The sequence below is a fragment of the Perognathus longimembris genome, chromosome 7 (assembly GCF_023159225.1).
Source record: "Perognathus longimembris pacificus isolate PPM17 chromosome 7, ASM2315922v1, whole genome shotgun sequence".
Lineage (NCBI taxonomy): Eukaryota > Metazoa > Chordata > Mammalia > Rodentia > Heteromyidae > Perognathus > Perognathus longimembris.
The window spans coordinates 25,818,564-25,832,451 of NC_063167.1; the positions used below are offsets into that span (position 1 = coordinate 25,818,564).

General features: G+C 42.3%; 1 protein-coding gene across 2 annotated transcripts in view; it reads right to left on the reverse strand.

The window, feature by feature from the left end:
- Positions 1-13,888, reverse strand: part of Trit1 (tRNA isopentenyltransferase 1) — a 34,163-nt gene that overhangs the window by 3,534 nt on the left and 16,741 nt on the right. For both annotated transcript variants that reach the window (XM_048350980.1, XM_048350979.1), the window contains exons 3-8: positions 11,935-12,033; positions 11,080-11,225; positions 7,667-7,809; positions 5,154-5,265; positions 4,696-4,808; positions 4,373-4,450 (exon numbers count right to left, since the gene is read on the reverse strand). In XM_048350980.1, coding sequence (XP_048206937.1) covers positions 4,373-4,450; positions 4,696-4,808; positions 5,154-5,265; positions 7,667-7,809; positions 11,080-11,225; positions 11,935-12,033 — 691 coding nt within the window. The remainder of the gene's footprint in view (positions 1-4,372; positions 4,451-4,695; positions 4,809-5,153; positions 5,266-7,666; positions 7,810-11,079; positions 11,226-11,934; positions 12,034-13,888) is intronic.

Here is a 13,888-nt window from a genome sequence, read left to right on the forward strand (position 1 = left end):
TTCCCTAGAAGTAGACACTAGCCTCAAGTTTGTATATCCCTTTGTCAGCCCAGTGTTCAGGAAACTCTGACAGCAGTGGGCTGGGAACAATAACAGGAGCCAATAAGCTGCCGAAGCTGAGCACTAGGGAGCCCTGGAATTGATGGAGTTGAACCCTTTCTTTGACAGCCAGATCTAGTGGAATAATCAAACAACACTTCTGCATGGGGATGAGACTGGAGGCAGCCAGTTCAGCTCCAGGCATTCATTTACCACTTCAGTCAGCCTTGCTGCCAGAGTTTAGTCTCTGCTGAGAGCTTCACCAGCCCCTAGATACACTTCGCCAGGTAAAGTCAGTTACTGAAAGGCAAAGAACATAACTCCATGGACAAAAACATCAAAGGCATGGGGATGCCAACGGCTGGCAGGTGCTGGCCTTTTGATTGTGCCAAACACAAATAAGATTCTTCGTAAACTGGACTGGGCTGCACCTGCCACCACACGGAAAGGTGAGACTATGAGGGTGCAGGCGGCACCCACAGCACACCTGGCCTTGGCTAAGCTCTGCACCTGTTTCCAGGACACTCTACATTTTCCTTTCTCCTCTAAGTCCTTTGTTGGGCTTCTGTGCCCTGTCTAAGCACCTTTCAACAAGTTCTCGGCTCCCAGCTGCTATTTCTGGCCTGGGTCCAAGGCCAAGCTGGGGTGGGGAAGTCCCTCTGGCTTCTTGCCAGACCATATCCCAGAAGATCAGCCATGGCCAATCAAACGTGGCTCCCGACTTACAGGGCAGCTGTGCCTTTCAATCTAGCACCAGGACTGTGCCAGCACATGTGAATGAGGAACAGGCATATGACACACTATGCCATCAACTCCTCCTGCCTCAGAGATGGGGGAGTTGTACAGAAGGAAGTTCTAAATTATTACAAAAAGGGCCCTTTTGTTTCAGACCGACTATCAAACTTGGGAAGAAAAGTTACACTGGACATATGTCATCTTTAGCTGAGACTGTCTTTCCCTCTATCTGTAAAGATGCACAGAGAAAAGAGGGTAAGCAGAAGAAAGTAATCCAATGGTCACATCATGGAACAAGGTGTGTATACTCAGAAGCACCAAGAGACAGGGGTAGAAACTTCAGCTGGCCTTACTTGTAACAGAATGAAGTCTACTAACAAAAGGCAAACAGAAGATGATTCAGAGCATATTTAAAAGTATCAACAGGATAACACTGGAGTTTCACTTATACTTAATCTTTTAGTTCACAAGCACAAAATTTTTGGACCTAAGGAAAAATTACTGCTGCCTAGCCAACAGTTCAGTACAAGAAACAAGAAGAGTATAATTTTTTTTTTTTTTTTTTTTTTTTTTGCCAGTCCTGGGGCTTGGACTCAGGGCCTGAGCACTGTCCCTGGCTTCTTTTTGCTCAAGGCTAGCACTCTCACTTGAGCCACAGCATCTCTTCCAGCTTTTTCTGTTTCGTGGTGCTGAGGAATCAAACCCAGGGCTTTGTGCATGCTACACAAGCACTCTACGGCTAAGCTACATTCCCAGCCCTATAATTTTTTTTTGCCAGTCCTGGAGTTTGAACTCAGGGCCAGGGCACTGTCTCTGAGCTTCTTTTGCTCAAGGCTAGCACTATGCCACTTGAGCCACAGTGCCACTTCTGGCTTTTTCTGTTTGTGTGCTACTAAGGAATCAAACCTAGGGTTTCATGCATGCTAGGCAAGCACTCTACCACTAAGCCACATTCCCAGGCCAAGAGTATAGATTTTTCAGTCAGGCCTGCATTCAATTTCTACGGCCTACTAGTTCAGGAATTTGTGGCAAGTTGTTTAATCTCTCTAGTCCTTCATTTTATTTTATTTTCCCTCCCTCCCTCCATCCCTTCCTTTCCTTCCTTCTTTCTTTTTTGCCAGTCCTGGGGCTTGAACTCAGGGCCTGAGCACAGTCCCTGGCTTCATTTTGCTCAAGGCTGAGACTCTACCATTTGATCCACAGCACCATTTCTGGCTTTTTCTATATATGTAGTGCTGAGGAATCCAACCCAGGCCTTCATGTATGCAAGGCAAACAAACACTTTACCACTAGGCCATATTCCCCACCCCTTTTCCCTTTTTTTTGTGCCAGTCCTGGGGCTTGAACTCAGGGCATGAGCACTATCCTTGGCTTCCTTTTGCTCAAGGCTAGCACTCTACCACTTGAGCCACAGCGCCACTTCCAACTTTTTCTGTTTATGTGGTGCTAAGGAATCCAGGGATTCAGGCATGCTAGGCAAGCACTCTACCACTAAGCCACATTCCGAGCCCCCTTCATTTTCTTGTATCTATAAAAAGAGAAAGAGTTGGACACTGGTGACTCATATCTGTAATCCTAACTACTCAGGAAGCTGACAACTGAGGATCATGATTCAAAGCCAGCCTGGGCAGAAAAGCCTATAAGACTCTTATATACAAGTAACCACCAGAATTATCAGAAGTGGAGCTGTGGATCTAAATAGTAGAGTGCTAGCCTTGAGCAAAAGAGACAGTGCCTAGGCCCTGAGCAAAAGAGACAGTGCCTAGCCCTGAGTTCAAGCCCTAGGACTGGCAAAAATAGAGATAGATAGACAGACAGACAGAGATGGCCCCTATATCTTGAGAGCTCAACAACATACAGACAATGCCAAATTTAGGGTCAAAGACACAGGGCAGAATTAACTTATGAGAATTTCCTTCCCTTAAATGTTCAGTGGTACTCACTAGAAACTATGTTGAAAATGAACTATATAACTTGTAGGTAGGGACAAGAGGAAAAAACTGGGAGATAGTAAGGCAAGGGGTGACACTGTCCATAAAGGTATGTACTCTTTACCTGACTTATGTATCTGTAACTCCTCTTTACATCACTCTTATAATAACAATTTTTTTTTAAAGTTCTGTTTGGCTGGGCACTAGTGGCTCACGCCTGTAATCCTAGCTACTCAGAAGGCTGAGATATGAGGTCATTGTTCATAGCCAGCCTAGGAAGGAAAGTCCATGAAATTCTTATATCCAATTAACCACCAAAAAGTTGGAAATGGACCTACCTGTAGCTCAAGTGATAGAGCACTAGCCCTGAGCAAAGAAGCTCAGAGATAGTTAGTACCCAGGCCCTAAATTTCAGCCCCAGGACTGGCAAAAAAAAAAATTCTGTTCAGCTACAGTTTAATTTGACGTGTAAGTGAAACTATAGCTAACCATAAGAGGATGTTGGGAGAAACAATGAAGGTTTTGTCTTTTTTTTTTTTTTTTTTTTTTTTTGCCAGTCCTGGTGCTTGAACTCAGGGTCTGAGCACTGTCCCTGGCTTCTTTTTGCTCAAGGCTAGCACTCTGCCACTTGAGCCACAGCGCCACTTCTGGCTTTTTTCTATATATGTGGTACTGAGGAATCGAACCCAGGGCTTCATGTATAGGAGACAAGCATTTTTCCACTAGGCCATATTCCCAGCCCTTGTCTTTTTTTGTATGTGCCAGTCATAGGACTTGAATTCAGGGCCTGGGCACTGTTCCACAGTTTTGAATTTTTTTGGCCAGTCCTGGGCCTTGGACTCAGGGCCTGAGCACTGTCCCTGGCTTCATTTTGCTCAAGGCCAGCTCTCTACCACTTGAGCCACAGCGCCACTTCTGGATATATATGGTGCTGGGGAATTGAACCCAGGGCTTCATGTATACAAGGCAAGCACTCTTGCCACTAGGTCATATTCCCAGCCCCTGGCTTTTTCTATATATGTGGTACTGAGGAATTGAACCCAGGGCTTCACGTATGCAAGGCAAGCGCTCTATTACTAGGCCATATTCCTAGCCCCCTAGCCCACAGTTTTGGATTTTTTTTTTTGTCATGGGGCGTGAAGTCAGGGCCTGGGAGCTTTCCCTGAGCACTTTTGCATAAGGCTAGTGCTCTACCACTTTGAACCACAGCACTACTTCTGGTCTTTTGGTGGTTAGAGTCTCACAGCTTTTCCTGCTTGGGCTGGTGTCAAACCACTATCCTCAGTAAGGAAACTTAACAGTTATTTTTGTCTGTTTTTTTCTGAGATGTTACAAGAAAATATCCATGGGCAACCATTTATACAGACAGGTCCTCCCCAGGCCAGGTCCAGAAACAGAAGTTCATGGGGCTGGGGATATGGCCTAGTGGCAAGAGTGCTTGCCTCATATACATGAGGCCCTGGGTTCAATTCCCCAGCACCACATATACAGAAAATGGCTAGAAGTGGCACTGTGGCTCAGGTGGCAGAGTGCTAGCCTTGAGCAAAAAGAAGCCAGGGACAGTGCTCAGGCCCTGAGTCCAAGCCCCAGGACTGGCCAAAAAAAAAAAGAAACAGAAGTTCATCTTCTGGATGGACCCAAGGGATAATGATAAGCAAGAGACTTACTGCTCAAAAAACGGTTTTTAACCCATCGGTTTTGCTTCCTGGCATATCTTTTAGTTACTTGCTTCAAAGCATCGATACCTGAAAGATATGGTAGACACAGGAGAATTTAGGTAAGTACTTATTTCCTTGCTAAGAAAAGGCCCCCCCAACCCAACAGAGAAAAGCTGCACGAAGTTAGACTTGATGGGTGGCAATCTCAGTTCTGAGCTGAAGGTCATTGGGGGCTTCTTCTATCCTCAGCTCTTGCTCAGACCATAATAGGGTGCTTTGTCATCCAAGGATGTCCAAGACTAGTAAGACTAGTTAGAAGGATGGATTCACACCTTTCTTTAGAAGCTGGTTACTAGTCTCTGGTGTGCATTTTCCCTCAGTGATCAGGTACTCGTGAAATTCCTTGAAGCCAATTGACTGGAAGATACCATGTTGATAGTCCTGGCTGGGAACAGGAGAGTATCAGCAGATGAGCCATTGCCTCTGAAAACTAACAAGGGCCTTGGTCTTCTTGAGCCTTTCACTTCAGATGAGAAAATTGAGATTCTGAGCAGTTACTGATTCTAAAATTCTCCCCTTCCCTCCCAGATTACTTCCTTGAAAAGCAACTCCCAGGAATGCCTAAAGAAAATCACATCTGTAACAAGTACATTATTCTGCCTTCCAAGTCTTGCCAAAGCCAAGGGTAAAGACTGATAAACAAGTAAGATCCAAAGCCAGTATTTATGTCTCTGGTCTCTCAACCATAGGCAAGGGGTAGAAAGTTTTAAAGTCACAGCCAAATACTCACCTCTTTTCTGAAACTTTCTTCTCATTATAGCACCTGTGAAAATCTCTTAGTTCCTTCAGGAGACCAGCAGCAAGCATGTCATCCACTCTCTTATCCAAGCGCTCATCTAAAACTTGAATCAAATTAGTCCATCAACTAGCAACATACTGCACGTACCTCCTGGACACTTACACAGTAAATGAGCAGGCTGCCACAAAGAAGAGAATTTATTCAAATGGAAGAAATATTCAGATTTTAAAAGTGAGATGAGGGGCTGGGAATATGGCCTAGTGGTAGAGAGCTCACCTCATATACATGAAACCCTGGGTTCAATTCCCCAGTACCACATATATGGAAAACGGCCAGAAGTGGCGCTGTGGCTCAAGTGGCAGAGTGCTAGGCTTGAGCAAAAAGAAGCCAGGGGCAGTGCTCAGGCCCTGAGTCCAGGACTGGCCAAAAAAAAAAAAAAAGTGAGATGAGTCAGGCACTGGTGGCTCATGCTTGTAATCTTAGCAATCGAGGAGGCTGAGATCTGAGGATTGTGGTTCATAGCCAGTCTGGGCAGAAAAGTCTCATGAGACTCCAATTAACCACTCAAAAACTGGAAGTGGCACTGTGGGTCAAGTGGTAGAGCACTAATCTTGAGCACAAAGAGACTCAGGCTCAGAGACAGTGCCCAGGCCCTGAGTTTAAGCCCCATAACTGACAAAAAGAAAAAAGTGAGACAATAATTTATATAACCTAACTCACATGTCAGACTCGGCAACTCCAAACAAAAATGGCCAAAATAAAACATAATCCTTCTCCTTATATAAACTATATATAACTGTAGCTATGTTAAAGGGTAATGTTTTATTCTTGTATGAACTGTGCACTTAATAGTTTTTTTAAGGTGGATAGGGATCCCTTAGTTTACCCTTCTTAACTTTTTCTACTACTTGAGTCACAGTTCTACTTCCACCCCTTTTGGGGTACTTAATTAAAGACAAGAGTTTCATGGATTTTTCTGCCCAAGCTGACTTCAAACCATGAACACCAGATCTCAGCCTTCTGAGTATTAGGATTACAGGCATGAGCCACCAGCACCTGGCCTCTTTTCATTATATTTCTCATTATATTTGTCACTTTTTTTTGGTGCCAGAACTTAGGGCCTTGGCACTGTCCCTGAGCCGAGCAATCTAGAGTTAAGTGGAGGTAAGTCTCACAGACTTTCCTGCCCATGATGGCTTTGAACGTGTTCCTCAGATCTCAGAAGTTCATTTAAGGTCTGGGAATATGGCTTAGCAGTAGAGTGCTCACCTTGCATGCATGAAGCCCTGGGTTCGATTCCTCAGTACCACATCAACAGAAAATGCTGTAAGTGGCGCTGTGGCTTGTACTAGCTTTGCGCAAAAAGGAAGCCAGGGACAGTGCTCAGGCCCTAGGTCCAAGCCCAAGGACTGGCAAAAAATAAAATAAAACAAAAAGAAGTTCATTTAAAACTATCCTCAGTAGAGCTTTAGATAAAGGAGCAAAGATTAAGAGGTCACAATCATCCAGAAGTGGTTGTACAACACAGCTCTGTTATGAATCAATGACCATTATTTCACACTAAATTGTAATACATGTTTTTATTTGTAAATATTTGCTCATTAGCCAGGTACTGGTGGCTTACCTGTAATCCTGGCTACTCAGGATATGGAGTCATGAGGATCCTGGTTTGAAGCCAACCCCAGGCAAGAAAGCTTGTGAGACTCTTATCTCCAATTAAATATCAAAAAAGCCAGAAGTGCATCTGTGTCTCAAGTGGTAGAGTGCTAGCCTTGAACAATAAAGCTCAGGGACAGTGCCCAAGCGAAGTTCAAGCCCCAGGACCAGACCAGCACATTATAAAAGCTATCTTTGCCAGGTGGTGATGGCTCACATCTGTAATCCTAGCTATTCAGGAGGTGGAGATCTGAGGATTGAGGTTCAAAGACATTCCATGCAGGAAAGTCCATGAGACTCTATTTCCAATTAAATTCCAAAAAGCCAGAAGTGGAGCTATGGCTTAAGTGGTAGAGTGCTAGCCCTAAGGAAAAAAAAAAAAAAAAAGGCTCAAGGACAGCACTCATGCCCTGAGTTCAAGACTAGCACATACACAATAAACATCATCAGCAAATTGTAATACCCATTTCTCAGGCCTACTATACTAAAATTATGAGTGATCTAGCCTCTAGCCAACCCTGATGTGATTGATACTTTCCACAGGAAACCTTCCTTTTCTTTCTTTTGGACCTTCACTAGACAGCTGTCTCTTTTCCATTCTACTCATCTCATCCTATCCTAGCCAGGCATCTCATCTTAGAACCAGCACTAACCTTCACTTTTCAGAGAGACACGTAAGGGAATGGCACTGTGCCTAAGTCAACAAATAATAATAGCAACAATAAACTTAATAGCTAGCACTAAGTAGTATTATTATGAGCCACCCATGGTTCTAACATTTTATAAATAGTAACTCAGCATTCTAAGTTTTACCTCAAATGGACTCTAAGTGATCAAAGGGCTTTTACCTGTCTGGTCAGCATGAAGCCAGAGGATGCAAGGGTTAGGAAACTTCAGAGGGCCTCCAAGGGGACCACCACCTTCCTCTGCATGCTGACGATGAAGAAATTCACTGTGAGAGATTCCTGTTTCTTCAAACACTTGCAAGCTCCTAAGTTATTAGAAGGGTAAGGAACCCATAGAAATTATTAGTAAACAATCATTCTCAAGTGAAACAAAGAGAAAGGTCAAATGTTACAGAGGCCACACTTTCATTTTCATGGTATATGTGCCCCCAAACAAGGTCCAGTGTTAATCCAATCCTACAGAGTCTCAGGAAGATCTTAAATAGGAAAATTCTATAGAAAGTGAGAAATAATACTGATCTTCCAACCAATATCCTAATATCAGTTAAGTTGGTTCAAAAGTAACTAAAGTTTTCTCCACATAAATAGAATGAAACTCACTTTTAAGTGAGCAGTAAAAGAGCTTGTTTGGGACACTCTGTACAAGCCAACAAGTCTGGTCTCGCTGCAGTGCCTTTCCCACAGTTCAGAAGTATGTAGCATATCCAGCCCATCAACTTTCTTCTTAAATATATCTAAAATAAATCAAGAATGCTCCTGGCCAATCTAGTACTCTTCTGGCACAGAGATCACTGAAGAAAACATTCAAAGACTTACTCTAAACTGTGTGTATCTATTATAGTATGAAGCACTAACTAAACTCTCAAATCTATACTCTACCAATCTGGGTAATTGCAACTCATCAGTTTGAAAAGTGATCTTTCCCTTTCTGACCCACTTCTATTTCCTGAAACTCTTAACACAAGAGACCCCTTGCCTTTTAGTATCCATGGCCAATCAAAGTGGACCTATCAGGAAAAAAAAGTAACATATCTTACTATCTCACTTATCTGGAGTTTAGAATGCAGACTCAACCCAAAATAAAGATGAAGGGGGGTGGGGGGGACCTCCGGTCTTCTGTAGAGACTCTAGAAATCTACTTTGGAACCTAGTGACCCTAATTAAAGCATGAGCCTCAAGCTCACATTAGTTTAGAAACCGCAAAATAAGGAGCAATGCTAACAGAGAAAAAACTGATTTGTCCAAACTGATTAAAGGAGGGTATAGTATATTTAGGGGAGAAATCCGAAGGTGTAACTCCTCTGAACAACTGAAGTACTGTTTATCAAGATGAAAACCAGGAAGTAGAAACATGTGCTGGGGGGTGGACAAAGGGGAGCAGGCCACAGGAATGCAGGGAGGAAGGGTGAGCAAATGTAGTCACATTATATTCAATTTACGTTTTTACATTATGTAAAAAGTGAACTATGTAACTTGAGAGTAGCCACAGGAGGGGGAAAATGAGAGAGAATGCAGGAAGAGGTGACACTGATCAAGAAGCATATATTCATTACCTGACATATGGAATTGTAATATGCATATACATCTTCTTAGTAAGTAACAATAATATTTTTTAACTGATTTGTCAAAGGAGTGGAGAACAAGGGTTGAGGTACAGCAAAAGTGGTATAGTATCTGCCTGGCAAACAGGGATGATAAGTTCAAATCCTTGGACCACAAAATTTGAGACAGAGGGAGAGGGACAGGTAGACGAGACATAAAAATGTAAAAATGAAATATTCCTAAGGCTTTTTAATGGAAATATTTCTATTAAAATGCTTAAAAATAAAATGGTTAAATTCCAAAAACTATAAACTTCATTATACAGGAGTGGCAAACAACTAGCCCAAAGCCATTAAAATCTTTTGCTCAAGGCTAGCACTCTACCAATTTGGGCCATAGCTCCCCTTCCAGTTTTTGAGTGGTTAATTGGAGATAAGAGTCTCACAGGAATTGTTCTGGCCAGGCTGGCTTTGAACAGCAATCCTCAGATCTCAGCTTCCTTCTTAATAGCTAGGATTATAGGCATATAACTGGCACCCGGCTAAAATCTTTTGGTACCTAACAGTCCAGACACATATGCTTCTATGCTATCCATGGCCTACCTGCCCATACTGACTTTTGTATGGTCCACAAATGATCTTATAAAATATCCAAATAGCCCTGGGTAGAAAGAGGGTTCCATAATCCAGAGAATATAAGTGATACTGCCTTCAAAGGAGCAAAAAATTTTAGAATGAAAGGTGGCCCTCTAAAACAACAATCCTACTTGAAAAGATTTTATTCTGCCAGGCAACAGTGGCTCACATCTGTAATCCTAGCTACTCAGGAGGCTGAGATCTGAGGATCATGGTTTGAAGACAGCCCAGGCAAAAAAGTCCCTGAGACCCTTATCTCCAATTAACCCCCAGAAAACTGGAAGTAGACATGTGGTTCAAAGTGGCAGAGCACTAGCCTTGAGCAAAAGAGCTCAGGGACATCATCCAGGCCCTGAGTTCAAGCTCCACAACTGGAAAAAAAAGTTATTCTTCATGTTAAAGTTCATCGAGAGATGGGTTACAATTAGGAAAAGATATTCTGAAAATGCTCCTAGGAGACAGAATAATGGAGAAAGAAAAAATTAAGAAATGCTGATCTTGAAAAAACATTTGGGTAGACTACTTCATAACCTCTATGAATGCCAGATGGTTCCATAATATGTATCTCCCACTGGGGTTTGAACTTGTAGCCCTGTGCTTGCTAAGGCTGTCCCCTTACCACTTGAGCCATAAGCCCAACCCCATTATTTTGGAGATGGAAGCTAGCAAACTTTTCTGCCCATGTTAGCCTTGAATGTCTATCTCCAGATCTCAGCCTCCAGAGTAGCTAGGATTACAGGTATGAAACACTGAAGCCCAGCTCTTACTGTTCTATTTAATCTGTATCCATACACTAAGTCCTTCACTAGATGTTTTGCTGTGCTAGATGTGATAATCCCTCTCAACACTGCTGAGAAATAAAGCTAACACATGGGACTGCAACTCTAAAACAACCTAAGAAAACATAACCTTATGAGTTAATTCACCACATCTCTTCCCTATGAGACAGCGTTCATGTGCAAAGGTGAGCTGATCTATGAGACAGTTTACAAAATTCACCTCCCACTGGGAAAGCTGCTAGGGCAGAACTCAGCATTGCACAATCAATTATGAAACCCAAAGCACAATGTAAATGGACTACATGCCAGAAAAAATTTATATGAAAACTGTTATACAAGCAAAGATCAAATAGAAAATGAGGCAACATTACATAGGCCCTAGGGAAAAAACGATCGTGTACTGTGCATTTAAAATGTAACAACAAAGTAGGGTGCAACTGTTTATTGAGGGAGGTGGACTGAGACGGTCCAACAGTCTCAGTTGGAGTCCTGGGTCTCCTAACTTGCTAAGCTAGAAGAACACATCAATCTCCACTACCCTCTGTTACGTATATGAAGCAAACTTCTCTGCTTCTCAACTCTAAAGGAATTCAGGGGCAGTGGGCACATGCTTTCTTACCTGGCCACTTTGCGCTTGTCATGTGGGTGCAGTTTGGCAGCCATTTCTGGGTCTACCTCGCTTAGGCGTTTGTGGAGCACATGGCCATCCTCCTTCTCGAGCTCTGCTTTCCGATCAATTGCTTTCCCAGTGCCCATCTCTTGAGGCTGTTAAATGAAAATTTAGAGGGAAAGGTCATTTAACAATATAATAAACTTTTAAACTGTACATGCCAGACACTTTGCTTAGTGAACATTAAGAATCAAGAACAGAGATGAATCAGAAGATTTTACTATATGGTGACAGATCATAAACCAAAAATTTCAATACTCTGTGCTAAGTTACTATGAGGCCACAGTAAACAAAGAAAGAAGACTTACTGAATAGGGAAGTACTCAGCTACCCTACCTCCCTGTACCAGTGCTAACACATCTATTTAACATATCCAGGAAACTAGTCTTTCAGCAAGGATGACCAAAGAGAGGCCCAGAACTGCTAGCAAATTACCTTTTGAAAAGTCTTGCCCCACACAGAGGCATCTTTGCAAGAGAGGTCAGTGTTGGCCATCTCTCTGACATATGTATTGTGCTGCCAGCCAGGAAATGCTGAATCAGACTAACAAACTGTTAACTTACATGAAGATGCTAATTAATCCACACAGAAGCATTTTTCCCACACACAGCCCCTGCCCTTAGGCCTGCCTGGAGGGGCATACTTCACATATGGAGGTGGTGTTTTCTGCAGAATACTAAGTAGGAAAATTACAACTGCTGAGTATAAGAAAATAAGCCAACAGTCAACCTTCCTCCCATTAGAATTAGCTGGCATGAAAGAAACACACATTTTCTCAGTGAGTTACAAGTGAACTAAACTTACCTTGGTATTAACAAGAACTTTCCAGAGCAGAGACTCAACGTAATAATTGGTTCCTCCCACGACAATAGGAATTTTGTCTCGAGCAAATATATCTTCAATGTGAACATTAAGGAAGACATCATCGTAGTTAGTAACAAGAAGAGAATCTTGACACTTGGGAAGGGGAGTACTAGGAAGAAATCCCATTTGTTTGCAGAACAAAAAAAAGCGGGGGGGGGGGGGGTGGAAACAAATGAATTAGTGGCAGCCTTGAATGTTCCCTCTAGGCTCAAACACTTCCACTTAGTTCTGAAGGAACTTACATAAACAAGACAAGACATAAATATAAGTGATACTAACACTTGGGAGGTCTAGAAATTTTTTGATCTTCTGGTTTTTTCTTTTCCATATTATTATAGAACTTTCTGAGTTTGGCTGCTAAAAGCCAAAGTTTTAAAGCTGGGTATGCAGCTCAAGTGGTGAAGCACCTGTCTAACAAATGAGACTGAATTCAAGCCCCAGTATTGACAAAAAAGAAAAAGTCCAATTTTTATTTCAAATCGGTTTAACAAGCACAATTACAAGGGCTCTCAAAGGACGAAATGTCAACTGTACAAGAAGCTATGAAGGTGACATCAGTGTGCAACTTTGCTTTTTAAGAGAAAATATAAACTGGTCTCTAAGCCATGGCTCTTAGACTCAGGAAGTCTCTACTTCTATGTGGTAGAAGTACACATTTTGGTCACTCAAGACTTTACCAAATAAACATAAGTTCTCAGAGAGACTTCAAATTCCAGAGCCCCGTTCTTGGGCAAGTTACATGTTTGAGCTTCAGTCTTCTCATGTGTCAAATGTAGCATAAAGCCTCCACTAAAAGCCCTGAAAATATCAAGCACTTCATTTCCTTTAGCCACTTGGTTTTGTTTTTTTATTTAGTTTTTTTTCAGTTGTAAGGCTTGAACTCAGGGCCTGGACACTGTCCCTAAGCTCTTATGTTCAAGGCTACTGCTCTACAACTTTGAGCCACAGCACCACTTCCTAGCCACTTGTTTTTTATATTCCTACTACTTTCTATATGCTTTAACAGAGGTTTTGCTTCTGAAAAGAACGTATGTGCGCGTGTGTGCATGTGTGTGTGTGTGTGTGTGTGTGTGTGTGTGTATGTGTGTTTCCAGGGGCTTGAACTTAGGACCTGGGCACTATCCCTGAGCTTTTTTGCTTAAGGTTAACTTGAGCCACAGCTCCACCTCCAGCTTTTTTGGGTAGTTAATTAGGGATAAGAGTCTCACAGATTTTCCTCCCTGGACTGACATTGAATCATAATCCTCAGATCTCAACCACCATCAACCCAGCTGATTCTTAAAAAAAAATTCTGTAACTAGATAAGCACCATTTCCACCCTTCTTCCTCTCACAGCCTATCTGTGGGCATAGAAACAGATAACCTCTTTCTATCAGAACAAAGCCCACTAAAACTTAAGAAGACCTGGTACAATAGAGGGAAAAAAAATGTCACCAATCAAGCCTCATAAAGAAAAAGCACTGCCTGTGTATTTTAAAAAGAAAAACAAATTTTCTATTCTCTTTAAGTACAGAGAACATAATTACAGAGTAAAATAAAGCATCATTATATAACATAATTAGCAAAGGGGCTAGGAACTAGAGGAGGAAAGAAAAATGGTGAGATACCAAACAGAATAGAAAAGAGGGAGGGGAATAATGTAGTACAATGTATTTGACGGGAAAAAGTCTAATGTATTTGCCCAAGCCCTGAAACTCTTATGATCTTGGATAATACTCTACTCTCTAGGCCTTAGTATGAATGCTTGCCTGTTAAATTAAAAAGGCTGACTCTCTCTAGGGAGTAGCTCAGTAGTAGAGCACTTGCTTAGTACATACAAGGCCCTGGTCAGATCTCTGGTACAAAATAAAAAAGGAAGAAAGCAAGCTGACTGAACCAGAAGTGACCTCTAGCT